This window comes from Halichoerus grypus, chromosome 6, assembly GCF_964656455.1.
Source record: "Halichoerus grypus chromosome 6, mHalGry1.hap1.1, whole genome shotgun sequence".
Lineage (NCBI taxonomy): Eukaryota > Metazoa > Chordata > Mammalia > Carnivora > Phocidae > Halichoerus > Halichoerus grypus.
Genome location: NC_135717.1, coordinates 171,870,262 through 171,897,913, shown reverse-complemented (window position 1 = coordinate 171,897,913; position 27,652 = coordinate 171,870,262). Strand labels below are relative to the sequence as shown.

Sequence of the window (27,652 nt, the reverse complement as noted above, 5' to 3'; positions counted from 1 at the left end):
ATCTACTAAATTCCCAGTAATTTTTAGCCTTCTCATCTTCTCCTCCATGTAACCATCTTATTTATCTCTTTATCTCTGACTCACTATCCAGGAATGGCAGCCTCAGAACTTCTGGCCTCAATGAAATCTCAAATATCAGCTAGCCAGCAGTTCTCAGAGGGTAGCCTGGGAACCCCAGAGGGTGCCCAAAACCCTTACAGATAATCCAAAAGATCAAAATTATTTTCATATAATACTAAGATGCAATTTGTTCTTTTCACTCTTATTCTCTCACAAGTGTACAGTGAAATCTTTCAAAGATTACATGACAAGTAATATACAACAGATTAAACGCAGAAATATATGAGAACCCAGCTATCTTCTCTTAAGCTAGACATTAAAGAGACTTGCAAAAATGTAAGACAAAACCATTCCTTTCACTATCTTTTTTGTTTTGGAAAATATCATTATTTTTACTTAAATTACTTATGCCACAGAACTGTACACTTAAAAATGGTAGATTTTATGTCACGTGTATTTTGCCACAATAAAACCAATTATGCTAATACGTAATGGACCTACTATTATTTTTAAATTAGTATTTTAAAATTGTTTTTACTTCTAACACAGTAAATATCAGTGGATATAACCCACATAAATAAAAGCTCTTTGGGGTCCTCAACACATTTTAGAAGTGTAAAGGCAACCTGAGAATAAAAAAAAAAAAACAACTTGAGAACCACTGATCTAGCCCACCCCCTTCCCTCCAAGGCATGAATTCCCCTCTCATGAATTTGAGAGAAAAGTGATCCCCCAAACTTTTCTTGGATGCCTCCATGGACAAAAAACACCACAAAGGTGGGTAGGCAGTGAGGGAAAAGGCAGCCCAGTTTTCAGCCAGCTCTGCTTGTTAGAAAGGTTTTCCCACTCTGCCTGGTTGTACCTTCTGCCTGTCACCCCTGCCATCACAGAGACCGAGGCAGCCCCCTCCTCCACATTTACACCCTAAGAAATCTGAAGGGAATGAGGAGCCTCCACCGCGCGTGCCCTGGCCCGGGGGCCGAGCCAAGGCTAAATCCTGGAGAGATGGCGAGGGCAACAAACGGCAGGGCAGCTACAGAGAAGGGAAGGGAAGGCAGGCATGCGTGCCGGCGAGTCCTGGGGCGGGGGCGGTTAGTGCGGACAGGAACAGGCCCGGGTGAGGCCCAGAGCCAGGCGCAGGGGTGAGTCCGGAAAAGGGTACTCTGCTCAGAGCAGGACGGCCTGCGGGGCAAACTGAGGCTGAAGTAGTATAGCAGAGAAGGCCGCGCCAGCCTGGTGACGGAGCAGGCCTGTTTAGAGGGTAGATTTAACGAAGCGGCCCGGTTTGGGGAAGGCGCGTCGGGTTCGAGGGAGTTGGTCTGGCGAGGGAAGGCCCAGCTTGGTGAGGGAAATGCCGGGGCCCCGTTCGCACCGATACGCAGGGCTCCGGCAGCAGCTCCAGCATGCAGGCCAGACAGAGGCGTGGGGGCACGGGCAGCAGCCAGCACGGGTCATGCCTGTAATGGGCCCTCTCGAAGAACAGCGCCGTCTCCTCGTCCCTCCCAGGCCCGGGAAGGCCTGCCGCCGCGTCCCTCACAGCCATGTCTCCCCGCGCATGTACTCCACCACCTTTCCCGCGCAGCGTGTGCGCAAGCGCACTTGAAAGAGCGTCCTTCCGCCGCGCGCCGAAGGGAAAAGTGGGGCGGGGGGTAACGCGCCTGCGCAAACCGAGAGCTACGCAAGCTCGTGGGAGCCGACGCCGTTGAGAGCGTGTGATAGGTGCGAGGACTCGCGAGTGACCCGCGAAGGGCAAAGCAGTTTGCTCTTTGAGTCCGTAGGAGTTTGCCTTCACCACACTATAGGTTGAAAAATATTTATAAACAAGCTATCATTAGCCTTGAGAAAGGAAGGGAAGGAAGTAATCTCTTTCTTTTTTATTTATTTTTTTAATTTTATTTATTTTTTAAGCTTTTTATTTATTTTTTGACAGAGACAGCAAGAGAAGGAACACAAGCAGGGGGCGTGGGAGAGGGAGAAGCAGGCTTCCCGCTGAGCAGGGAGCCCGATGGGACACTCCATCCCGGGAACCTGGGATTATGATCTGAGCTGAAGGCAGACGCTTAACGACTGAGCCACCCAGGCGCCCTGGAAGTAATCTCTTTCTACCATTAAAAAATTAAATGATTTCGGGGCGCCTGGGTGGCTCAGTCGTTAAGCGTCTGCCTTCGCCTCGGGTCATGATCCCAGAGTCCTGGGATCGAGCCCCGCATCGGGCTCCCTGCTCGGCGGGAAGCCTGCTTCTCCCTCTCCCACTCCCCCTGCTTGTGTTCTCTCTCTCACTGTCTCTCTCTCTCTCTGTCAAATAAATAAATAAAATCTTTTAAAAAAAATTAAATGATTTCAGGGACCTAAAAGCTTAGTATTATTTTAAATTTACGTGACCCCTTTCTCTCAAAGAGTCTAAGACGTTTCCCTTAAGATACCCTCTCAAACGACTGCAGGGCACTTGAGACGTTGCGAGGGCGCAAGGAATACTGCAGAAGAAAAAATCGTTTATCGTTGCATATAATTGAAATAACAGTCTATCAATCTACAAGGATTTATTTAGCACCTGAGTGTCCAGCAACTGGCTAATGGTGAAGGAGGTAAGTTCAGGAGGTGTTTCCTACATTGAGAAGAGTGTGACTGAGTGCAAAAAAAATATTTCCGTAGCAAAATAGTTTAGAAAACAATGGTTTATTGTTCAATGCAGCATTATGAAGTAATGTTTGAGAGAAGTAGGTATTAACATGGACAAGTTCTTGTTAAAATTCTGTGCACAAAAGATGCAGAATTATATATAAAGGAAGTAAAATCAATAAGCAAAAAACATTTATTCAACATAACTTAAGTACGTTATAGCAGTAGTGCATATTCAATGAAGACAATGAAAGGAAAAATATTTTGATATATTTTCTTTTAGTTTATAAATTTTTACAACAGTAACATACAAAAGTTTGTAAACTGCTTCTCCCAGAGAAAAATATATCATGTACATCTTCCATATCATTAAATATTATCCTGTATGTTTTTAAAATGTCAACAAAGTATGTATTCCTTTTGACAAAGTTTTGAGCCAGAAACTGTGCTAGGAGCTAGAGGATTCAAAAGTGAGCAAGAGACCATTCTTGTCCTCAAGGTCAGTCAAGGAGACAAATGAGCAAATTATTGCAATAGAGTGTTATCTGTTGCTGTGTAACAAATGACCCCATGTGATGGGTTGAATGGTGAACTTCAGAAAATATATCTCCATGTCTGCTATGGACTGAATTTTGTCCCCCAAATTCAAATGTTGAAACCCTAACCCTTAATGTGACTGTATTTGGAGATAGGGCCTTTAAGAGGTATTTAAAGTTAAAGGTCATAAGGGTGGGGCTCTAATCCCATAGGATTGGTGGCCTTATAAGAAGAGGGAGAGGGGAACCTGGCTGGCTCTTTAGAGCATGTGACTTTTGGTCCCAGGGCTGTGAGTTCGAGCCCCTCGTTGGGTGTAGAGATTACTTAAAAAAAAAAAATACTTTTTAAAAAAAGAGGGAGAGAGAAAGCTCTCTCACCTCTCTCCATATACATGTACCAAGGAAAGGCCATGTGAAAACACAGTGAGAAAACAGCCATCTGCAAGCCAGGAAGAAAGTTCTTACCAGAAACTGAATCAACCAGAATCTTGATCTTGGACTCTAGCCTCCAGAACTGTGAGAAAATAAATTTCTGTTGTTTAAGCCACCTAGTCTCTAGTATTTTGTTATAGCAGTCGGAGCAGACTTATAAAACATCCCAATCCCCAGAATTTGTAAATGTTACCTTATTTGGAAAAGGATCTTTGCAGTTGTGATTAAGTTAAGGATCTTTAGAGATCATCCTGGAGTATACAGTGGGCCCTAAATCCAATAAGATTTAGACACACAGACACACAGAGTAAAAGGAAGAGGCAGTGTGACCATGGAGACAGCGAGTGGAGTGGTGGTGCCACAAGCCAAGGAACACCTGCAACCACCAGAAGCTGGAAAGAACCAGGAACTGATTGCCCTCTAGAGCCTTTGGAGGGCCTTCTGACATCTTGATTTCAGACTTCTGGCCTCCAGAAGTTGTTTTCAGCCATCACGTTTGTGGTGACTTGTTACGGTAGCCATAGAATACTAATATGCCCCCAAAACTTAGCAACTTAAAACAAGAAATATGGATTCCTGATGCACAGCTTAGTTAAAAGTCTCTCACAAGGTTGTAGCTATCTCAAGACTCACTAGGGCTGAAGGATCTGCTCCTAAGCTCGCTCACATGATTGGTGGCAGGATTCAGCTCTTCAAGGGCTAAGTGAGGACCTCACTTTCTTGACAACTGTTTTCAAGTGATCTCCTCAGTTCCTTGCCATATGTGCCTTTCCATAGGGCAGTTCACAACATGGAGGATGGCTTCCCTCAGGGAGCAAGCAAGGAAGCAAGAGAAATGCCCAAGATGGAGCGACAGACTTTATAACCTATTCTCAGGAGTTACATTCCATCATGTGTGCTGTATCCTGTCAGAAGTGAGCCCCTAGATCCAATCCACACTCAAGGAGAGACTATACAAGGGCAAGGATACTGGGAGGTAAGGAGCATTGGGAGCCTTCCTATCATAGTATAAATGCTGTTGTAAAGGTAAGCATGAATTGCTATGGGAAACACCATGCAGGTAGCAATGCATAGCAAGAAAAACATCAAAACAATAACTGGGTAATAAGATTATGGATTATTTTTCCTTTTCTGAATTTTATAAACTTTCTTCAATGAGCATGGATGGGTTTTACAATCAATTAATAGGAAATCTAAATGAAAGGGAAGAAAAGAAGGGAGAAAGGAGAGGAGGAAGGGAAAATAAAGAAGAGGGAGGGAGAAAACCTGAATTAAATTCCCAACTCCAGCACTCATGGATTTAGGCTCTGTGAATCTACTTCCACATGCTGAAGCTGCCTACAGAAGTATCATAAGACATAATGCCTTTTGGCTCAGAAGTTTCAGGCTTAGTTAAAACAAATAATTGACTCCAGGATGTCCCACTGGTCAGACAGACAAGGCAACAAGTAATTATGGTTGACAGAGCTTGAGAAGTGGAGGCGGGGGATGGTTTTTCCATGAAGTATGTTAATGGGCAACAGAGTTCCAGCTGGGGGAATGCCCGGTAATCAGTTCCCTTCCTTGTGACCAAAAGACTTGAATATCAGTGTCCAGTGCAGAGCACCACCCCCCTCCGAAAAGTTGAGGCTCAGTTTGAGCATCCTACCTCAATCAGAATTAGCTTGGACCAGAGCAGGACAGAGCCATGATTGAAACCTCAGTAAACTCTACTGTGAGGAGCTAGGGAAAGGAATGAATTTAGGAGATGATGACATTGGGTTGACCCACATTTCCAAAACCTTCAATACCATAGAGTAGAATGGCTTCTACCCCACCCACAAAGTATTCCAACCTCCAAAAGGGGACACTCAGAAAATACGTGCCAGAAATACCAGAACCCCACAGGGCCCAAATAACCAATTTTATTAGAAGCTTTGAGGGTAAACAGACCACTCATGCCTTCTCTTATGTGTTCTGAGGACCCTGGGCTGGTGGCCTACTTTCTAAAGCCATGCTGGAGCAGAAAACATCTCAAATGCTTCATAAAACCAAACTTTTGGGGGGCTGATGGATTCTGTAGGACTCCATGTAGGTTCTCAGGTTCCCCTTGACCCTGGAAGCGCTCTGTCTTGAGAAGAGCAGCCTCAGCACAGCAGTGACCTGGTGCCTGAAGGTCTCTCTTCAGAGAAATAGAGACTCCAATGCTATCCTTCCTTGTATGTTGGTCATCTACTTTGGGAAGCAGGGTAGGATCAGGATCCCTCAGGCTCAGGTTGGGGGCTGAGTGCTGAGGCTTGGCCAGGTGTTGGGACCAAGATACCTTGTTTAGAAGGGTCATGCTCAACCTTGCTGCAGCAGAGTGGAGACTATCTTTGAAGCTAGAGGTGTTTGTGAAACAGGAGGAAGGCTGCTGCCCAGCTCCTCTGCCCTCTGCAGTCTCCAGGCTTCCTCTTCTCTCATGTGTAGCCTGCTGACATTTAAGTCTGGGGGGCTTAGGGACCTCCTGGGATGTGCGCTCCTTCCTCCAGTAGTCATGGCCTGCCCTGGAGTATGAGGTCCTCATTCTGCAGGGAGCCATCTCTGTCATCTGGGAGACTCCTGGCCTGACCATTTTCCTGTCCATGCTGTTCTCACTGGAAGGCTCTTGGCCACACCAGCTCCTAGACTGTGCTGCAGGCCTGGAGTTCCTGGGAGCAGCAACAGCCTTGGCTCTAGGAGGAGCCTCTGCCTGAACGTCCCGTGGTTCTCTGGTGCCTCCTGGTGGCCTGACTCTCCCAGCCTTTTCAGAATGGATGGAGATGCCCATGGGCTCGCACCCGTGTGACCCACATTTCTCTAGAGCTCTGGCCCGTGTAGGAAGTTCTGAGCTTTTTCTTTCTAGGGGCTGAACTCTCTGTGATCTCTCAGTTGACTTAAGGCCTGGCCTGAAGCCCTGGGCCTCACAATGCCTTTCCTGCTGTCGTTGGAGCTCATAGGCTGTGTATAATCCGGGGAGCCTCACCCCAGCAAGGGGTAGTGGGCACGGTCCTAACATGTTAAAGAGCAAATGGGACTCCAGGATCCGCTGGGGGAGGCCCCACTTCAGGTGTGCAATCTTCCGTCGCATGAGGGACTCCAGGAGCAGCCGTTGGCTCTTTTTGAGGACTGGCCACTTGGGCAGGATAGTGAGGGCAGTGGGAGCACCCACTAGAGCTGTGGCAGCTTGGGAGGCTTGGCCACATGAGACAGAGGGGCGGGCAGAGGGCAGGCCCAGGGGAGCAGCCAGAAGTTCTCCAGAATGTAAGTTCTGGAGCTTCCGAGTCAGGCCAGAAGTCTTCCCTGGATCCTCCCTTTTATCCCTTTGTCGGCTTCTCTGGGCTTCAGGTGGGGCCTGCTGGGAGGCTAGACTGACCCTCGCTCTATGCTTCTTGGCAGAGGCCATGCTCTGGCTGACCAAATGCTCTCCCTCCCCACTCCAGTTGAGGAGAGGCTTTTTCTCAGTACAGGGAGCGGAGGCCACTGCCTCTTCCTGTTGCATGGCCCCACATCCGGGCCCCTCACCCCCAGAAGTGTCAACTGAGAGACTGCCTTTAGCAGCATCTTTTCCTCTGACCTGCTCCTCGTTTCCTCCCCTTAGAATGTGAGGACCTCCCGCCTCCTCAGCTCTGCACTCTCTCTGGCTGCCGACATCCTGGATTTCTGCAGCGTCCTCATCTCCATCCTTGTTCTGGTTCCCCGGCCCTTGTATCTGGATCTCTCCATCAACTTCACTTCTTACCTGTCCCTGGTAATCTCCCCCTAGAGCCTGGGTCTCTGTACCATCATCACCTGTGGTCCTTCTCAGGTTTCTCTTTCCTTGTATTTCAATCTCTGCGCCATTCTCACCTCCCACCTGCTCCTGGTTCATCCACTCTGATGAACAGCTCTTTTCATCAACTTTGCTTTTTATCAGTCTCTGGGGACCTTCCCTAAGTCCCTGGGTCTTTCCATTATCCTCACTTCTAGCCTCTCTCTGACTTCTCTTCCCCAATGTCTGATTTTCCTCCTCCTTTCCTCCAGTCTGCTCCCAATTGGTCCTCCCTGGTGAGTGGCTCTCTCCAGTTTCACTATCTAACTGTCCCTGGTTCTCTCTCTTAGGCCTCTGGGTCTCTACAGCATCCTCACTTCCAGCCTGACTTTCTGTTCCATTCTGACTTCCTGTCTGCTCCTGGTTCTTCCACTCTGATAAATAGGTCTTTCTATCAATAACACCTTTTAACTGGCTCTGGTTTTCTTCTCCAGGTTCCCAGGTCTCTGTATCATCTTCACCTGCACCTTCTCTCTGGCTTGTCTTCTTTGGAGCTTGAATTTCTGCACCATTCTCATCTCCATTCTGCTTTTCTTTCTTCCATTCTGCTGAATGAGTTTCTCCATCAATTTGACTTGTTAATTCTCCCCTGTTTTCAGCCTCAGAAGCCTGGGTGTTTCCACCATTCTCATCTCCAACCTGTTCCTCTTTCTTCCATTCTGCTGAATGAGTTTCTCCATCAATGTGACTTGTTAATTCTCCCCTGTTTTCAGCCTCAGATGCCTGGTTGTTTGCACCATCCTTGCCTCTAATGTATTCCTGATTCTTACACTCGGGTGTATGAAACTCACCATTAAGTTTACTGCTTAACTGACCCTGGTTTTCTTCCCCAAGTTCCTGGGTCTCTTTACCATCTTCACCTTTAACGCCTCTCAGATTTCTCTTCCCTAGTGCCTGAATGTCTATTCTATTTTCATCTCCAAACTGCTCCTGGTTCCTCCTCTCTGGTGGATGGGTGTCTACATGAGTTTCATGTCTTAATTGTCCCTGGTTCTCTGCCTCAGGAGCCAGGGTATTTGTACCATCCTCATCTCCATCTTTTCTCTGTTCTCTCTTCTCTGGTGCCTGAGTTTCTGCTCTAAGTTCACCTCCAATCTGATCCTGATTCCCCCAACATGGTATCTCGCATTCTCTGTCAATTTCACTTGCTACTGGTCTCTGGTCTCCCCACCATGGCGCCTGGATCACTACCCAGTCCTCCTCTCTTATCTCCCTGAGGTTCTTCCTTCTAGATATCTGGGTTTCCCCAGCATCCTCCCCCCTTCTCAGGCCTTGGTTTCTCCAGCTCACTAGAAGTTCATGTCTTAGTTGTTTCCAGATCTCTTCCCTAGATGCTTGGATCCTCCCAGATTTCTTATTTCCACCCTGATCCTGCTTTTCCCACCCTACGGTCTGGATCCCTATAACATTCTCACTTCCAATGCATTCCTGTTTTTCCCACCCCAGGGCCTGGGTCTCCATACCTTCCATTTGTGTTACTTCTCCCAGGTTCTCCCTCCCAGATACCTGGGTTCGCACATCATTCTCACCTCCAACCTGAGCCTTGTCTCTCCTTTCCTGTGCCTGAATTTCTATACCAGTATCATCTCTAATCTTGTCTTGTTTTCCCCACCCTGGCACCTGGCTTTCCTCATCATCCTCACTTCCAGTCTGGCCCTGCTTCCCCAATTCTTGGGCCTTGGTCTCTCCTTCATCCTCTCTTCTGGCCTCTTCCTTTCTCTTCTCAAGTGCCTGGGTCTCTACAGCATCCTCATTTCTACTTTTATCCTGGTTCCCCCACTCTGGTGTTTGAGTCTCTGCATCAATTTTACATCTTAATGGTTCCTGGTTCTCTACTATATGTGCCTGGGTTCCAGGAGGATTCTCACCTTCAGCCTCCCTGTCGTTTCCATTCCCTAGTTCCTGAATTTTGGCTCTATTCTCAATTCCCATCTGGTCCTGATTCTTTGACCCTGGTGTCAGGATATCTCCATTAGTTTTACTTATTACTAGTCTCTGACTTCTCCACGCCAGGACCTTAGTCTCTGCATCATCCTCCATTTCAGAGTTCCCTGGGAGTTGCCTTCCAGTTGCCTGAATCTCCCAAGCATCCTCCCCACTGCTCTCTGTCTGGTTCACCCACCTTATAACCTCTCTGCTTAGCATCTGGTTTTCCTTCCCTGGTACCCAGGCCTCTTGTGGGCATCCCCAGGACTTCCAGGTGGACATTCCCACTTGTTGGTTGGAAGGATCAGACTGCAGCCTCTGAGATGAAGAGAGGTTTGAGAGAGAGGTGGCTAAAATCGTGGGTGTGAGGTGAGACCTCATGCTGACAACAGGCTCCAGTGGCACCAACTCTTCCTGGGAGTGGACCAGCAGCTGCTCCATCCTTTGGTACCTGTCCAGGGCAGGGGATAGTGACTTGCAAATCAGGTGAGTCTGCTCATCACTGAGACACCAGGGTACCTGCCATCCTTCCAGGTCCTGCGGGAGCATACAGGTGCTTGAAAGGGAGGTGGTGCAGAAGAAGGGCTCAAAAGGAGTGTGGAAATCCCAAGGTGGACCCTGACATGGGTGCTGCCAAGAGAACAGGAATTGGGTCCATGATTCCTGGAGGCTCCTCCGGTATTCCTGTCTCTTCTTTTGTACCCATTGTTGGACATGAGCATCCAGGCCACTAAAATCACCAGGACTGAAGAATTCAGGTGTCATCTTGAAACAAGTGTCATGTCTCACAGAGGGCACTGCCCACTTCTGCGATGGCACCTGTAGTTGAGAATGGAGAAGCAAAATCCTTGCTCACACATTGTCTCTAACTCTCACAGGTCAGAATTACAATCTCCATTATCCAGATGAGGAAGCTGCGCTCAGAAAAGAAGGAATCACTTCCCTTAGGGCATTCATTTAAGAAAGACAAAGAGTTTACTCCAGGCCAGGCTGGGGTTCTAGATGTTGGGGTTACCAACATAAACAAGACAAAGTCCTTGTCGGCAGCTATCTTCCAGACATGGAAGACACAATAACCAAGTATACAACATGTTAGATATTGAAAAGTGTTCTGATGGAAATAAAAGTAGAGTGGGTATGGGGCTAGCTCCTTTAGACAGGCTGGTCACAGAAGGCCTCTCAGAGGAGGTGACATTTGACTGGAGACCTGAATGAAACGATAGGCAACCAAGTGACATCTGGAGAAAGCACTGAAGGCAGAGGAGATGTTAGTGCAAAGGCCCTGAGGTCAGAACAAGGTCATGTGTATAAGAATCTCAAGGGGTCCCTATGCCCAGAATGGAACAGGTGACTAAGAGAGTGTTGGGAGATGAGGTCAGAGAGAAATGTAGGACAGATCATGCTGGGCCTTGGACTTATGGTTAGGAGTTTGGATTTTATTCTGAGTTTGACAGGGAGTGTATCTGTTGGAGCCATTACAGGGTTTTGAGGGGCAAAGGGCGATGACCTGTTTTTAAAAGTTGGTTCTTGGGCGCCTGGGTGGCTCAGTTGGTTAAGCGACTGCCTTCGGCTCAGGTCATGATCCTGGAGTCCCTGGATCGAGTCCCGCATCGGGCTCCCTGCTCGGCAGGGAGTCTGCTTCTCCCTCTGACCCTCCCCCCTCTCATGTGCTTGCTCTCTCTCATTCTCTCTCTCTCAAATAAATAAATTAAAAAAAAAAAAAAAAAAAGTTGGTTCTTGCTCACAAGCATAATGTTAAGCCAGGTGCGAAAGAATACCTACCATATGATTTCATACAGGTGAAACTAGTCTATGTTATTAGGAATTAGCATAGTTGTGACTGCAAACTTTTGTGCTGCAGTAATGGTGTTTCTTAATCTGGCTGTGCACATGGATGTATTCAGTTTGTGAAAATTCATTGATCTATACACATATAGTCTGTGTATGTGTATTATCCTTGGATTAAAATTTTAACGGAGAAAGAGAAAGAAAGAGGATCATCCTGTCGGCTGAGTGGAACATTGTCTGTGCTTAGATGAGAGAAGCCACAGGAACCAGGCAGAAGGCACGGCTACAGTGTAGGGGAGACATGAGGGATGCTTTGCCCAGGGGGCTGCGGTAAGGTTTCGAGAAGTGATCAGATTTGAGATCTGGTTTGCAAGTAGAGCCCATAAGACTTATAGATGGATTGAATGTGTAGAGTGAGGGAGAGAGACCAGGGTGACTGATGGGTTTGGGGCCTGGTGATGCTCTCTCTCCTTGACCAGTCTTAAGTTCCCCCATGTGATTCATCTCTGGTACATAGGGCATAGAACAGGGTCTTCGTAACAAGTGAATGAGACAATCTTGGTGCTGAGGGAAGGACGTGTGTGGGACCCCCTCACCTTGATGACCTTCCTCATGCTGGGGTGGGTCCTGGTGACCTGTTGCCAATAGTGCTGGACCTGCCAGATCAGAAAGAGGCAGAGCACGAGCAGGTTGCCACAGCACCGAGGGTCCCTGCAGCTGCGATCCTCAGAAAGCAGGCCCCTCACTGGCTCCCACTCAGGGCCCTGGAATGGCCCCAACACAGCACAGGTTCCCAGCAGTGGCAACAACATGACAAAACTTAGGTGAGCAGGTGATGTTAGGGAGCTGGAGGGTAGGACTGGTATGGTTGACTCGGCCAGTTTGGGGTGAAGTAGCCCCTGCCTCATAGTACCCCTGTCACTGAGGCTACCTCACAAAGGAGCCTCAGCCTCCGTTCCAGCTCCTGAACCTGGCACCAGAGCTGGCTAATGTGCCCTCAGTGCAGGTAAGACACATTGGGGAACTGACCAAAAGGAATTAAGAGGAAGAAGAATTTGTTTTAGATATCCTGTCCTCTGGAGTGAAGAGATTACATTTCTCCCTATGTGATGGGGTGATTAACCTGTAGTCTGCATGATTTCTTTCTTCCTATTAGATACTTTCATCCATGTGTCCATCTGTCTATCCAATACCAAACATTTAATAATAAACACTGTATTGAACATGTGTATTCTTGTCTGACCACCCAGCATTCCTTCCTCTTTGCTCACAGTATTCTGGTTTTCTGTTGGGAATTACTTTTCCCATCTCAGGATTGTTAGAGGAATAAATCAGTGTTGGTAGAGGAATAATTGCTACCCTGAAGATTGTCTTTCACCCAAAGGTTATATTCAAAATATTGAATAGTGGAGCAGGAAGGGGCATCAGCCAATCAGATGGGCCAGGCCTTAACCCTTTAGTAGCTGCATTGCAAGTGTTCCTGAGCATCCCAGGAGAGGGGCATCACCTATTTACCAACCAGTTGGGATGTATTTCTCTATTTTAAGAACCCAGTATCCCACATGATGTATCCTGGCTGAATGTCACCCCAGCTTATTACCTGATACTCTCTCATAGATCTAGGACAGTCAAGGAATGGAGGTGTGACCTAAGCTTGGCCAACTGGGCTTTCTCTGCCAGGGATCTAAACACCAAGAACAGAGATTCAAGGTGGGAATAGGAAGTTGGTGAGAAAAAGAAAAAGGAAAAGAAAAAGAAAAGCAGCCCATGACAGCTAGGAACTGGCCCATTTCTATCAGTTAAGATTTGGTATTGCTAGAAGCTGGCCTAACACTCACAGCTGGGCCTTGGTATTCTCCTGTTCAACAAAAACAATTTCATAGATTATCAACATCAGACAAAGCCACTCTGTGATAAGACAAAAACAAGACCACTCTTTAATCCAATTTGAACACAGACAAAAACATGACCATTATTGAAACCACAAAATTCACCAAATTCCCCTTATCCTGGCTAATAAGAGTGACTGCTATTTCTTTACCAATTACAGCTTTAGCCCCACTTCATTCCTTCCACCTTGTAGATAAGATTATTAAGATGCCCAATCATAGGGATACCTGGGTGGCTGAGTCAGTTAAGTGGCCAACTCTTGATTTTGGCTCAGATCATGATCTCAAGGTCATGAAATTGAGCCCTGCATCGGGCTCCACACTCAGCAGGGAGTCTGCTTGAGATTCTCTCCCTCTCTCTCTGCCCCTCCCCCTGCTTGGGCGCTCTCTTTCTCTTAAATCAATCAATCAATCAATCAATCTTTAAAAAAAAAAAGATGCCCAGTCACAGAACTATTCACACTCCCTGATGGCATCTAATCCAGAGCAAACCCCACAATTCCTTGAACCTTCCCTAAAATCACCTAATAAAACCCAAATCCTACAGTAAATCCTTTATAACACCCTCTTATTGAGAAGGCTTATCATTCTGCATGGTGTGCATTCTCCCTGATGCAATAAGTAACAACACTATAAGGTGTGTTCCTGCTAGTCTTGGCTGGAGGGCATTGACAGTGGAGTGAGACTGTAGGGCTGCTTCTGCTCTCACAACCAACTCTTGTGAAATCTATGGGCTCCACGACAGAGTTTTTCCCAAACTCCTTTTTGGTTGCTTCCCACCAAAAATCCCTAAGTTCAATAGGCACTACCTTTGGGCCAGGCATAGTGCCAGCAGATAGGTATCCAAAGTACCCAAGGCATCTACAAGACTTGCTCTTATAGAGCTCTCGGTGTGGTTGGAAAGGTGGACATTAAATAAAGGCAAGGTTGACAGGTGCTATGATGGGCAAGGACACAGGGCTGTGGGTCCATCCAGCAGGGGCAGTTACCTGGTCTGGGTGATCAGGGAGGCTTCCCTAAAGAGGTGATGAATTGGAGTTAGCTTAGCAAAACAGTGGAGTACATTACTCCCAACAAAGGGTGATGGATGGGGTTAGAGAAATTGGGGTGTGCTCAGGGTAGAAAAAGAAGGTGGGTAAAGCTGTTATCATTGGAATGCAGGTGGGGACTGGTGGAGAGGGGCCTAGTAAGCCATGGCCAGGACTTAGGGTTTTAATCACAGAAGTGCGGTAAAAGACAAATTTATAAGACCGATTGATCTTGAGCATATGTCAACATTTATTAACTTACTAGAAAGGGAAACAACAAAATACAAAAGGGTGACCCACCTTTAAGAGAATTTGGAAATTGAGTCGTTATATAGTTGGGAAACAATTAATTAGGTGAGATGTACTGTGTCCTTACTCATAGTAATAAAAACATCAAGTCCCCATCAGTCTTTGCTGAGGAGACCTGGGATACGATGGTCCTAGATGTGAGGTAAGCCAAATAACAACTGGAAATTGTCATAAAGGATCTAAAAAGCAAATGATAAGGACACATCTATGACTATAAATTGGCATAATGTTTAATTCCCCAACAATGGTGGTTGATATGTCCCATTAATATGGAAACATAAACAGGATCTAAAAAGTGAGCAGCAGAATCCAAACCACAGGTTCTACTCTTACACAGGAACCATCTGTGGGCATTTCTTAATTTGGAGACAAATTTTGTTCTTTGACAAGTTGTATAAGATTTGCATGAGGTGAAGTTTGATGGAGCAATTTTTGAGGTAATTTATGTTCCATCCTGGAGCCAGTTCAAACCCATCCTGTTGCCACATACCACAACTCCCCTCAGGCATAGCAGCCAGATGTGGTGGAAGTAACCCAGGCCAGTAGCCAAAATCCCAAGGCCCAGTTCTGATTCAGCCACTGACTCACTCTGTGACTGTGGGCAAGGAGCTTCCCTTCTCTGGGCCTTAGTATCTGTAAAATGAAGAGATTGCTGCTTGATTCCTAAGGGTCCTGCTAGGTCTCTACCTCTAGGTTTCCAAAATAACTAACTGGAATTACCCTATAATAGTCTAGTTTTGGCTAGATCCAAATGGTCCCAAGATGTGCCTGGCATCGTGTTGGAGAGAAATGAGTAAGGGCTCTAAGGATCAGGAAGGACTTCTTGGAGGTGGCGAGGCATGAGTCTAGCTTTAAATAATGGAGATTTGGAGCAGCATAGAGAAAAGAGCAGTATGCGGGGCAGAAGAAAATGGGTGTCTGATGACATCTCCAAACTCAACCTGACGGAAACTCAACCCTCGCCCCCAAACCTGCTCTTCTTCCTGAATTCCCTACTCAGTGGATTCCATTTCTGGTGGACTCCACATTTCCCACCAGTATTTTAACAAGGATATCTAAATATGGGGACACCTGGGTGGCTCAGTTTGTTAAGCAGCTGCCTTCCACTCCGGTCACGATCCCAGGGTCCTGGGATCCAGCCCCACGTAAGCAGGAAGCCTACTTCTCTCTCTCCGCACTGCTTGTGCTCTCTCTCGTTATCTCTCTCGAATAAATAAATAAAATCTTAAAAAAAAAAAAAAGGATATCTAAATAGGAAGGAAAACATTTAGGATTACCCATCATTATCTCCATACCATTCCCTCACCAGTGTAGGGTCAAAAAGATGATTTTGAAAGCACAAGAATGTGCTCAAAGATAAACAGGCAATGGAACGATGACACCATTGAAACCTGTTGGTGTGTGTGTGTGTGTGTGTGCATGTTTAATTCATTGTTCCTGCCAAAGATTTACAGCATAACGAAAACAAAAATAGCAAATTGCGGTCCCTCTCCCAGAACCTACACGGTTCCGGGAGGCCCTTAGAGGACGAGATCCGCCCACTTGTAGCGGCGTCACTTCCGCTTCCTGCCGCACGCGGCCATTTCCACTTCTCCGGCGCGACTTTCCTGAGGCGCGCGCGCTCCCGTTCTGACGTCGCCTGCGCTCTGCGGGGTGGCGGGACCGCGGAATCGCAAATATGGTGAGTGTGTGCTCCTGGCGCGGGGGCTGGGAAGCGGGAGACTCCGGGTTCTGTTCACTCACTGGACTGCCGGGGCTTAGAACGTACGCTGTCCAGACAGCCCGGCCCGGGGTTAGACCTCCGGCGGCCGCGGAGTCCCAGCCGCCCGGCCTCGAGTTAGAACTCGGGCAGCCACGGGGCTACAACAGTCCCGCTCGAGGTTAGAACTCCGGAAGCCTCAGGGTCCCAGCTGCTGTGGTCGGGGGTACTTTGCAGCACTCTGTGCGCGTGGCCGAAAGCGTCGGGGGAGTGGAGGAGTCTTGGCCCAGCATGGGAGAAAGAGACCAACAACCCACGTGGGAGAGAGTAGAAAGTTGGATGAGAAAACGAGGCTCCATTTTTTTTATTTTTCTTTTTGGGGATCGCTAAGGGTGTGGAAACCAGGATTCAAATCAACCTCCCCTACTCCACGTCCCCATTTGTTGATGTTCAGGAGAGGGAGATCTAGATCTCCATGGGTCTGCGCCTTAGTGCCCGCTGCGGGTTACACGTGCCAGGGACTTACTGGAGCCTTTGGCGTTTGGGAGCTGTGGGAGATGTGGAGTGACCCCAAACCCCGGCCAGGTTGAGGAAAGGCTCCCGCGCGGCGGTAGTCTTCCAAATCAGAGGTCCTGGGAGCACCACGTGCAACTTCTCTAAGCTGTTGATGATCTCCCAACTTTCAATCAACTCCTGTAGCTTGGTAGATAGTTCTCTTTAGCACTTGGTAAGGAAGGAAGAGTTTGCAAAGAGTTCCACTTCCATGGTGAGGTTTAATCCTTCCAACGGAGCTTGGATCACGTTGGGCATCTTACCCCACTCCTTCCCCCCCCACCCCCTATTTTGAAGCTAGTACGTGGCTGAGCCTAGAACTTGAAACTAGCTCATCTTCCATAATTCCATGAAAAGTTTTGGAATGGGGTGGTCTCAAGTTGAACTTAAGAGAAATTTCCCTCAACTGTAAAATGGGGATAGATGCATGAGGATGTTGTGATGATTAAATTAAATGAGATAACGCAGAGGCGCTTGGGTGGCTCAGTGGTTTTAGCGTCGGACTCTTGATTTCCGCTCAGGTCATGATCTCAGGATCCTGGGATCCACTGTGTCTGGCTCCATGCTCAGCGTGGTGTCTCCTTGAGATTCTCTCTCTCTCTCTCTCTCTCTCTCCCCTCCCCTCCACCCTGCTCGCTAGCTCTCTGGCTCTCTCTCACTCTCAAATAATAAAACTTAAAAAAAATTAAATGAGATAATGCATGTTAAACACCTAATCCTAATACTTAGTATGGTGTTAATGAGCTCATAGTGTTTATTGTTAAATCAAAACTTTGCCCGGGTGTTTTTTGGCTCCCTAGTGTACAGGGAGACCAAACAGATCAGGCTAGGGATGAAAATTAGGTAGCAGTGTGATTTCATTCCTTCACTCATTTAAATAACCCTCGAAAAAATTAAAAGGTGAACAAATACACACTAAGCAAATTTCGGTTACTATTTATGAGCTGACCTTTTATTGTTGATTTAATTAAAATGATAAGGTGAGGCCTCTTTGATGGTTTTTTGGGCTCCTGAAGTCTTCCCTTTTTATGCATTTAATGTTTTGTTAAGAGTTGAGAGTCCTAAATTGCAGAGATGGGTTGTTGGAACTGCATTGGAAATACCTGATAGGGACGCTTGGGTGGCTCATTTGGTTAAGCAGCTGCCTTCGGCTCAAGTCATGATTCCAGGGTCCTGGGATCAAGTCCCACAACCGGCTCCTTGCTCAGCGGGGAGCCTGTTTCTCCCTCTGCCTGCCACTCACTCTGCTTGTGCTTTCTTTCTCTGACAAATAAATAAAATCTTAAAAAATAAAATACCTGACATTTTTTTAAGTATATAAACCCAAGCCAGTAAAGGGAATAGTAGTGTGAAAAAATAATAAACCCAAAGGAAGGAAAGAAAGAAAAAGAAACATATCAATTGGAACAAATAGAAGGTACAAAAGAAGGATTTAAACCTAATACATCAGTACTTATATAAATATAGAAAGAGACCAAGTGCTCCAGTTAAGACAGATTAAAGTAAAAAGAATGGTAAATGTAGGCCAAGTTAAAAGGTGTGGTGTAGCCTCTATAAACATCATAAAGAAATAGGGGTTTTAAGGTGAAAGGCAGGGATGCCTAAGTGACTCAGGTCAAGATCACGGAGCTCTGGGATTGGTGGGGTGTCTGCTTCTCCCTTTCCCTTCCCCTGCTGGTGCTTGCTTGCTCCCTCTCCCTCTCTCTCTCAAGTAAATAAATAAAATCTTAAAAAAAATAATAATAAAAGGTGAAATGCATCCGTGAAGATAAACAGTGGCTAAAAAAATAAGGTATGAATAAAATAAAAATGACATAATTACAAGAAGAAGTAGACAAATATGCAATTATATAGCATTTAAGTATATAAATGATAGATGGTGAAGCCAGAACATCAGTATGGTAATAGAGGATTTGAACAACACCATCAATAAACTTGATCTAGTGGTCATAGTGAATCTAGTGAATAAAATTATAATGGAAATTTGAAAACAGAACTGATCAATAATGAGAATACCACACACCAGAGCACATAGGAAGCAGTTAAATACCAAACAAAAGCAGAAATTATTGAAAAAGCAAATAGATCCAATGTATAGGGAAGACAGAAGATTTTCTTTGAAAAGTCCTCTCCAGTGAGATTAATCAAGAAAATAATCAAAAGAGGTATAGGTAAGCGGTAGCAAACATGAAGGAGACATAATCTGCAGATATTAAAAAGGATATTATGAACATTTTGATAGCTATAAATATAGAGACTGAGATGAAGTGAATAAATGCCTGAAAAAAATGTATCAAAACCAATTTAAGTAGAAATAAAACTGAAGGGGCACCTGGGTGGCTCAGTTCGTTAAGTGTCTGCCTTCGGCTCAGGTCATGATCCCAGGGTCCTGGGATAGAGCCCCACATCTGGCTCCCTGCTCTGCGGGAGCCCCCTTCTCCCTCTCCCTCTGCCTGCCGCTCCCCCTGCTTGTGCTCTCTGTCAAATAAATAATAAAATCTTAAAAAAAAACCTGAAGAGTAAAGAAACGAAATTAAAATTTTTTCATGAGAAAAAACCTATACCTAGTTTTGAAAATAGTTTTATTGAGATAATTTATGTACTATAAAAAGTTCATCACCTGTTTTGAAGTGTATAGTTCAGTGGTTCTTCATATATTTACAGAGTTGTGCAACCATTGCTGTAGAATTTTAGAACATTTTTATCATTTCCCCCCCCCAAGAAACCTTATGTCCATTAGCTAATGGATATAAAATAAGAAAGCCTATTTAAGTTGGTTTTATCTCAGGAATGCAAAATTGGTTTAACATTAGAAAAACTAAAAAAAAATTAAAGGAAAAAAGTCTTTTTCATCTAAGCACAAGAAGAAATTCTTTTTTTATTTTTTATTTAAATTCAGTTAGCCAATGGATAGTACATCATTAGTTTCAGAGACATCCTTAATACAGTAGGAAATAAAGTGAACTTTTTTCTTAATAAAGTGAATTTTCTTAGCCTGAAATACCTAGGAGTAAATCTAAAAGATATTAAGCCTTTTGGAAAAATTGTAAAGCCTTACTGAAAAGTACTGGTTTATAGTATATATTTAAATGATTGACAGATTCTGCATCCTAAATGTCTTTTACTGCAATTGGGATTATATCAAATCTACAAATCAGATTATCCCAGCAGATTTTTGTGGGCCTTGAAAAGCAGATTCTAGAATGTATGGAGAACAGCAGACCAAAAATAAGGAGACCCTTTTCCCCCCTTCTTCAGGGAAGTCTAGCCCTCACTTAATACCACTTCATCCTGGGACCACTGCAATGTTTTAGGGACCGGGCGTTTTGGTGCAATCTCACGCTTGATGTCACTTCCGCTGACGTCACTCTATGTCACTTCCTGCTTCCCTGCGGGTGGGTCATTTCTGTGTCCTTGCGGTATCGGGCAGGAGACCACCGGGACAGACGCAATGGTGAGTGTTCCCACCGGGCCGTCGCCCACGGGTCACCACCTAGAATTGCGGTGCCGCGTGCCGCATGCCGCGGTCCAGCCTCCAAAACCAGGGTTAGACCGGACCGCCGCGGCGAACCGCTCGTTGCTCGCGATGATAACGTGGGGTGCACCCTAATTTTATATGCAAAGATATATAGGTGTAAAAAGAATCATAGGGAAAACAAATGAGAAATTAATGAAAATGGTTAAGCTCGAGAGGTAGGGATGAAGAGGAAGGAATGGTATAAGCAGCCCCCATCCAGTTCGTTCCCTGCGTGGGTTATTTTGAAGCAAAGCCAATGACGTAGCGTCTTATTCGTAAGTACTAAAGTATGTATAAAATAAGGGTTTTTTTAGCAACTGCAATGCCATTTTAATTCCCCAAAATTTAATAATTCCGTAATATTAAATATCTAATATTAGAATCAAAGGCTTGATCAGATTTTTTTCTTTCCTTTTGTTCCCCACCCCCCCCCCCCCGCCAAGACTACTTGAATATAGAGATTTTGTTCTTCAAGAGGGGTGACGATCACAGGGCATCTTGTGATGTCGGTAGCTATTAATCAGTGTCATCCATTAATTTATGTCTGGATTAATTACCTAATGAATGTGGGTTGCAGGATGGTGGGATTTGATTCACTCATTCCTTCTTTATTAGGTGGAATAATGATACAAGAGAAAGTTGTCATTTATTTATTACCTAGTGATACAGTCTGTGTAGGAAAGGTGGGAATAAATGCTTTACTATTTACCAGTTTTCGAAACACTTTTAGCTCACTAACATAGCTTTTACTTTGAAAACATGTAGATATTTTATATATTTGAAAAGTAAAATCTTAATTTTTTTAAGCAAGCTGAATACAAAGGAACCCAAATTGTATATCAAATTGATAACCACAGGAAAAAAATTGATTTGAATAACTTGACTATAGTACTCTGACTAGATGGCCCTAGTCAGATATATTCTAAGAACAAAAAGAAATTTCGACCTTGGTGAGCTTGTTCGTAGAGGTACCAGCCATTTTGTATGTATTAGCAGGTCAGATAAATGAGAAAATGATGTTTTGGAAACCAGGATTCTTAGTGAGGACAGAGGAAGATTTGAATGGGGAATGGAGAGAGAAAACTTTGTGCTACATTTGTATAAATTATACCTTAATTTTGATTCAGTAAATTTGTATGACTCAAGTGGATACTGAGCCATGAGAACCTATTTGTAATCCATTTGCTATAATATTATCAAGCAAAAGAGAGGCAAATGAAAGTATATAAGCTTTAGTGTACATCATTGGACTGGGTAATTGCTAAAACTTTTTAAGCTGATCATTCTCTCTCTCAGTTGTTAATTGAAGTATTTTATGACTTGTCTGGAACAACTTCTGGTTCAGTTTGACTGATGCTTTAATGACTCCCCCCCCCCCCCCCTTCCCATAGACTGAAGCTGACGTAAATCCAAAGGCCTACCCCCTCGCAGACGCCCACCTCACCAAGAAACTACTGGACCTTGTTCAGCAGTCATGTAACTACAAGCAGCTTCGGAAAGGAGCCAATGAAGGTAAGGCAGCCAGAGAGTGTTTCAGGTAGAATGATAAAGGCACTGTCTCTGGCTTAGATTTCCAATTTGGAAAGAGGGCTGGATACTCTTTGATTGGAACCAGTGGAAGGACTTAAGAGCAGCATTTTGGCAGTAGATGCTAAAGGTTAATGGGCTACGAATTATTTCAGATCCACCAGTTGTTAACATTTTGCAGCATTTACCTTGGATTTGAACTTGGGCATTGTGGCTCCAGAGTGTGTGCTCTCATCAGTACTCCGCCGTTAACAGAGTGTGTCTGTGCGCTAGCACTGGGCCACAGTGGTTAAACAGTGCTCTGGGGTGCTGATTTTGCTTGGTAAGTTGCGTGTGGTGTGAGCTTTCTAGAAATACTGCTCATGACAAATTGGGATGGTAAAACCCGGATCCCTCCTCGATCACAGAGTTTGAGAAGTGCTGTACCGCAGAGCTTCATGCTGGCAGAGTTTGTGTGAAAGCTGTTCCTGTCGACCAGGCAAGAGATGGTGGTGATTTGGACAAGTGTGGTAGCCGCGGAGAGGAAAGAAGTGGTCTGTTTCAGGATGTGTTTTTCACAGAACTGATGGTTTCGATGTAGGGTTTGCGAACGGCATGGAGGATGGCTAATTGATGCTTAAATCCCTTATCACTTCCCAGGGCCACTACAGGACACAGAGAATTGCTTGTGCCTGGGGATTTTTGCCCAGTTTTCTTGCACCTGTGTTTCTTTTCCTTGGAAATTGCTTTGTTGTAGCTTCCATGCCCAATCTCCCCCTCCCCCCATCACTTACTGACCTCCTGTCCTCTCCTCAGCCACCAAAACCCTCAACAGAGGCATCTCTGAGTTCATCGTGATGGCTGCAGACGCTGAGCCCCTGGAGATCATCCTGCACCTTCCACTGCTATGTGAGGATAAGAATGTGCCCTACGTGTTTGTGCGCTCCAAGCAGGCCCTCGGGCGGGCCTGCGGGGTTTCCAGGCCTGTCATCGCCTGTTCTGTCACCATCAAAGAAGGCTCACAGCTGAAGCAGCAGATCCAGTCTATTCAGCAGTCCATTGAAAGGCTCTTAGTCTAAACCAGTGGCCTCTGCCCACCCCCCCGAATCCTCCCCCTGGGGTTGTGTATCATATTGTCTGTGTCGGCATGTAGTTTCTCCAGCTACCTTCTCATTAGATTCTAGTACTAAATCTGGGTTTTGCATTTTTGTATTATTTTTGTTTTGTTGTATAGGTTGTTAGCCACATATTAACCCCCCACGCCAAGCTCCCATTCTACTCTCTCTGCCGTCCTGTCCTCTCTTTTGAAAAATGAACTAATGCCGAAAACAGGCGGAAACAGAGTGGTGACACCATTCACAGGCAGGGAAGAGCCAGGATAGAGATGTGGTTCCAACATTCAGGCGCTAACTTCCTGTTGTGTGTAGGACCTGATGGATGTAAACGCCATTCACTTTGTATCCCTTGTGCCTGGAGTACAGAATCATTCCATATGTGTTTGCCCTCTAGGGGGTTATGTATCATTTGGGGAGAAAGCATGTATTCTGTGAGGTTGTTAGGTGTATGTCCAAGTGTCATTTGCCAATACACCCCTGCTGTCTGCTTTGGTCATGTGATGTTATTCCCCCTCTCCCCCAACTCCCAGCCATGCCCCTGAGGGTGGCGGGGCAGCAGCATACCAAAGAGATGTGCTGCAGAATTCCAGAGGCTTCCTGGGCCAATTAGACATGAGGCAGCTGACCTAGGTCTTGAAGGAGTCCATAGTGGCTAGAAAAAAAGAGGGTCAGCTGATGCTGGAACGAAGAAGTCTGGGCAAGTCACGAAGACCTGACTGGAAGCTACAGCAGAGATGTTGGAATCAAGGAATGGAGATGTCTTCAGTGGACACTGGGTACCAACCCTGAGAGCCCTGACTCCTGTCTCCTGCCACGATGTGGGTCAGATGTATGTATTTATCACATCAGAAGGACAGTGCTAGTGTGTCATTTCTTGTGAGCATCCTAATAAAGAAATATATTCATATTCCAATTTAAAGAAAGTGTGAGTCTTGGTATGTATCCAGCTAATACCTGAATGAAGAACTGCTTAGCACTATTAGAATGCTTACGCAAACTTTTTACCGAGAAGGTGTGGAAAAGCCATTACCTCCGTTTCCTTCTAGTCGCCCAGGGTCTTGTACAGACTCGGTCACTGAGGTGTTGCTCTCAGGCTACAAGGGGTTTCTCAGCCACAGCACTGCTGATGTTTTGGGGCAGCCCTGTCTGCTGCTGAATGTTCAGCAGCGTCTCTGGCCTTTACCCACCAGGTGTCAGGAGCAATCCCCCACCCCCAAGACATTGCCAGATGTTCCCTGGTGGCAAAGTCACCCCTAGCTGAGAACTGTTGCAGAGTTAGGGCTCCTAGTGGCCTTTGGCACGTGCTAGAGAGTTGGGGGGGTGATGACTGAAGCCACTGCTGCCTCACCTGCCTCTTCTGTCATCTTAGGGTAAGCGCCGTGAGATCAACGTACCTCAGCAAGAGAAGTGTCCTGCCGAAGTACAGATAACTGGATACCATAATGGTCGGATGAGTGAGATTTTATTTAGTGTCCTTTCAGCCAGTTTGGGAGCATATGCAGGAAACCTGGAAACCAGCCTGTCCTGCTAAGGCCGTTCTGTACCTGCTGGGCGAGTCCTTTCTCCCGGCTCACTCCAGTATTCATATACCCCCACCCCACCCCAAGCAGTTTTATATTTGTGGAGAGTGGAGTTTCAGGTGCTTACTGTCTTTTGTTGTGTATGAACATTTATAATCATACTTTAAAAGACATAACTTAGGGGATGCAGAAAGGTCAAGAAGTCCAATCTCCACCTAGGTGGAAACTGGGCCATCTCCACTTGAGCCCTAAGAAGTGCGGTGGGGCAGGGGCTCCTGGGATCTTCACCCCTAGTGCCCAGTTGCCTCTAGAGTGTTAGCCTAGTCAGCATGGCCCCATCGTAAGCCTTCAAAGGGCAGGGTGTCCATCTATGATCCTCCAAAAAAAACTGGCTCTTTTCCCTGCTCCTAGTGGCCTCCATTGCCTGTCCTGTGTCTGCCTCTCCACCATGTTCTGTCTTTGCTCTGTGTTTTCACATTTGGTTTCTCGAACACTCCAAACCTACTTTCTTCTCATATTTGGTGTTCCTTTACTGCACTGGGGGCTTTCTCCTCATGCCAGTCTTAACTCAAGTATCACTTCTGTAGGGCCTGAGGTACAAACTACCTCATCTCTCTTTCCCCCAGCGCTGTGACATTCGATTTTTAACTTGTCCTTAACTAATCTCGGAGGTGGTTTTCTGATCATTGCCCTCATGAGAGAGCAGGAACTTGTGTGATGTCCTAGCACCTGCGGTGCTGCCCTAACATGGATGCTCCGAAAGTGGAGAATGGTAATTCCTAAAGCCTAGACACGCAAGCAAGGACATCTAGTAATTTCCATCCAGCCATCTATGAAGTTGGTTGCAGAATTTTGCATATAAACATTTTGGAGAGAGTCCAGGGGCTTTCATCGGGTCTGAAAGGGTCCTCTGACCCCACACACTGGTTAGGAACTTCTGTTTTAGAATAAGTTTCCTGAGAGGACCCATGATTAAGGAATGTTCTTATATTTGCAATAATGACCTTGCTAAAGGTCATTTGTAGTATGTTAAGTACTAAACAAAAACTGATGGGGAAGGAAGGGGAGCTTGTTCTAGACACTTAGTATCCCCGAGTCCCTCTCGATGTCAGCTAAGTTACATTTTGAAAAATCAGGTATGTGCCTCTGACTTGAGCAGACATATCTGCCTACGGTGGGGGTCAGGGGTGGGTGGGTATAATTGCTTGTCCTCTTCTGAAGGAAGAAAAAGAAAGTAGCAAGTCAGTATTTTCCATGATGTCCTACGGCAGCCAGCCTCCAAGATGGCCCCCAGGGATCCTCACCTCCGGGAATTCATGCCCTTGCGCAGTCTCAGCCCACACCAACTCAGAGCTGGCCTGCATGACCAACATGGTGGAATGATGTGTGACTTCCAAGCTCCATAAAAGACATTACAGCTTCTGCCTTCATGTCTTTGGATCCCTGGCTACGAGGGAAGTCACAGCCGTGTCATGAAGTCTTTTAGGCAACCTGTGAAGAGTTCCGAAGGCTTCTAGCCAACAGCTAGTATTAACTGCCAGCCATGGCAGTGAGCCTGTCTCATCTGTACTCACAGGATCTTAATTTGTAGGTGACTACAAATTGAAGGAGAGGAGAGGTCGATGCCATCGGAAGAATTTACTACTTATATTTCCCAAGAGAAGGGGGCATGCCACACCACACAGGGCCACAGGGGAAGCACCCAGGATTTGGTCAGGTGGTAGAAGCCAGAGCAAGGGGAAAGCTTAGGCCAGTCTTTACGGGGGTTTCTGTGGCAAAGGCAAGGCAGGGCAGAGTAAAACAGCTTAGGATTCACTAGTCTGAACAATTCCAGTGGGCTCTGGGCTATAAGAGTGGTTTCGAGTTGCCTAGTAGCTGGCTCTGGGATGATTTAGGGCAGGGACAATGTTGGTAAGGTCTCTGGCTTGCATGAGAGGCATGCTGGCAAATACACTCTTAACTGTGTTCAGGAACTAGCTAGCTTTGGGAGGGGCAGTCTTTCCCCAGGCCTATAAGCACCCCCCGTCCCAGGTGTCAAAACAAGATACAGAAAATTAAAAACAAGATTAATCAGCCTTCTTGTAAGTGGATCCTCCGGCCTCAGGCAAGCTTTCAGCGGACTGCAGGCCTGACCAACATCTTGAATGCAACCTCATGATTGACTTCAAGCCAGCCTATCCGCTCCCCAGTTCCTTACACACTGAAATGGTGAGAAACAGTAAGTGTCCATTGTTTTTAAGCCAAGTTTTGGGCTGATCTGTTACACAGCAACAGACAACTAAGGTTGTGGGGGCTGTCTGGTCAACACAGCAGTAAATAGGGCCACGTCAAAACTGTAGGGTCATGCAGAACACCAGAGACACTGGCAGGGCCCACAAGGGAACTGTCCCCAGCTGCTTCGGAGTGGCCAGAAGTAATCCCACGTGGGACTGGCTTTCATAGGTGAGGCAGTCAGTTACAATAAGGATTATCGCACATTCAGGGACAGTTTGGGCTCAAACTAGAAAGCTGGATAGTCGTCTAGCTGAGTATATCAGGTGTGTGTTTTCCCCCCTGTACGGATTTGAGGCTGGAATTTCTGGATGAGGGGGAGGGAGAGAAAGAGGATGACTAATCTCTCCCCCGAGTTTGTGGTCCTGCCTTGCTTTTCTTCTAATATTTTAATAAGACATTAAAACAAGACATACGAGGGGCGGCTGGGTGGCTCAGTCGTTAAGCGTCTGCCTTCGGCTCAGGTCATGATCCCAGGGTCCTGGGATCGAGCCCCACATCGGGTTCCCTGCTCAGCGGGAAGCCTGCTTCTCCCTCTCCCACTCCCCCTGCTTGTGTTCCCTCTCTCTCTCTGTGTCTCTCTCTGTCAAATAAATAAATAAAAATAAATAAATAAATAAATAAAACAAGACATACGAGATGTTCCCTCTGCATCTGGCCCTGGGGGTATAAACGCATATGCGCATACGTCTGCTTGCTGTAGCTTCGGGCCGGACGAATTCGTGCTCCCGGGCGGCTGCTCACCACCTGCCCAGGCTGCCGGCCACTCGGGGAGGACGCGCTGACCTCACCCTTCTCGCCGGCGGCGCGCATGCGCGATCGTTTCTCCACTGCCCCCACCCCCCCGCGCACGTCACCACCCCCTGGTGGACTGAAGCGTGTTTGCAGCCAGAGGGGTTAGACGACTCAGCTAGTACCTACCTATTAAGCAGCATGTTACATGTTTTCTCATTGTCACCATTCCGCATTATCATTCTTATTATAAATATGAGGAAACTGTGGCTCGAAAATGCCAGGTAAATTGCCCACGCTCACTTGTATGTATGTGAGGGAGCCAAGATGCACATTTACTAAATC

At 46.2% G+C, this 27,652-nt stretch overlaps 2 protein-coding genes across 3 annotated transcripts in view; one reads left to right on the top strand and one right to left on the bottom strand.

The window, feature by feature from the left end:
- The window catches only part of MEI1 (meiotic double-stranded break formation protein 1), a 70,843-nt gene extending 69,240 nt beyond the window's left edge, over positions 1-1,603 (bottom strand). The window contains exon 1 of the mRNA XM_036098270.2: positions 1,433-1,603. Coding sequence (XP_035954163.1) covers positions 1,433-1,603 — 171 coding nt within the window. The remainder of the gene's footprint in view (positions 1-1,432) is intronic.
- A 14,347-nt stretch (positions 1,604-15,950) lies between these two features.
- On the top strand, positions 15,951-23,707 carry SNU13 (small nuclear ribonucleoprotein 13). Of its 2 annotated transcripts, none has more exons than XM_036098269.2 (3): positions 15,951-16,076; positions 21,555-21,675; positions 22,486-23,707. In XM_036098269.2, the coding sequence occupies exons 1-3, from the start codon at positions 16,074-16,076 to the stop codon at positions 22,746-22,748; spliced, it is 387 nt and encodes a 128-aa protein (XP_035954162.1). In that variant the 5' UTR covers positions 15,951-16,073; the 3' UTR covers positions 22,749-23,707. The 2 variants fall into 2 exon arrangements, with proteins under 2 accessions (XP_035954162.1, XP_035954161.1); XM_036098268.2 differs by lacking the exon at positions 15,951-16,076 and adding an exon at positions 19,978-20,100.
- Positions 23,708-27,652: the final 3,945 nt, after the last annotated feature.

Excerpts from the sequence above, each read along its gene's own strand:
- SNU13 (XM_036098268.2), top strand. The coding sequence starts at position 19,993 with ATGTCACTTCCGCTGACGTCACTCTATGTCACTTCCTGCTTCCCTGCG. Across the intron at positions 20,101-21,554 it reads CCACCGGGACAGACGCAATG|ACTGAAGCTGACGTAAATCC; the intron begins GTGAGTGTTCCC and ends CCCTTCCCATAG. Across the intron at positions 21,676-22,485 it reads TCGGAAAGGAGCCAATGAAG|CCACCAAAACCCTCAACAGA; the intron begins GTAAGGCAGCCA and ends TCCTCTCCTCAG.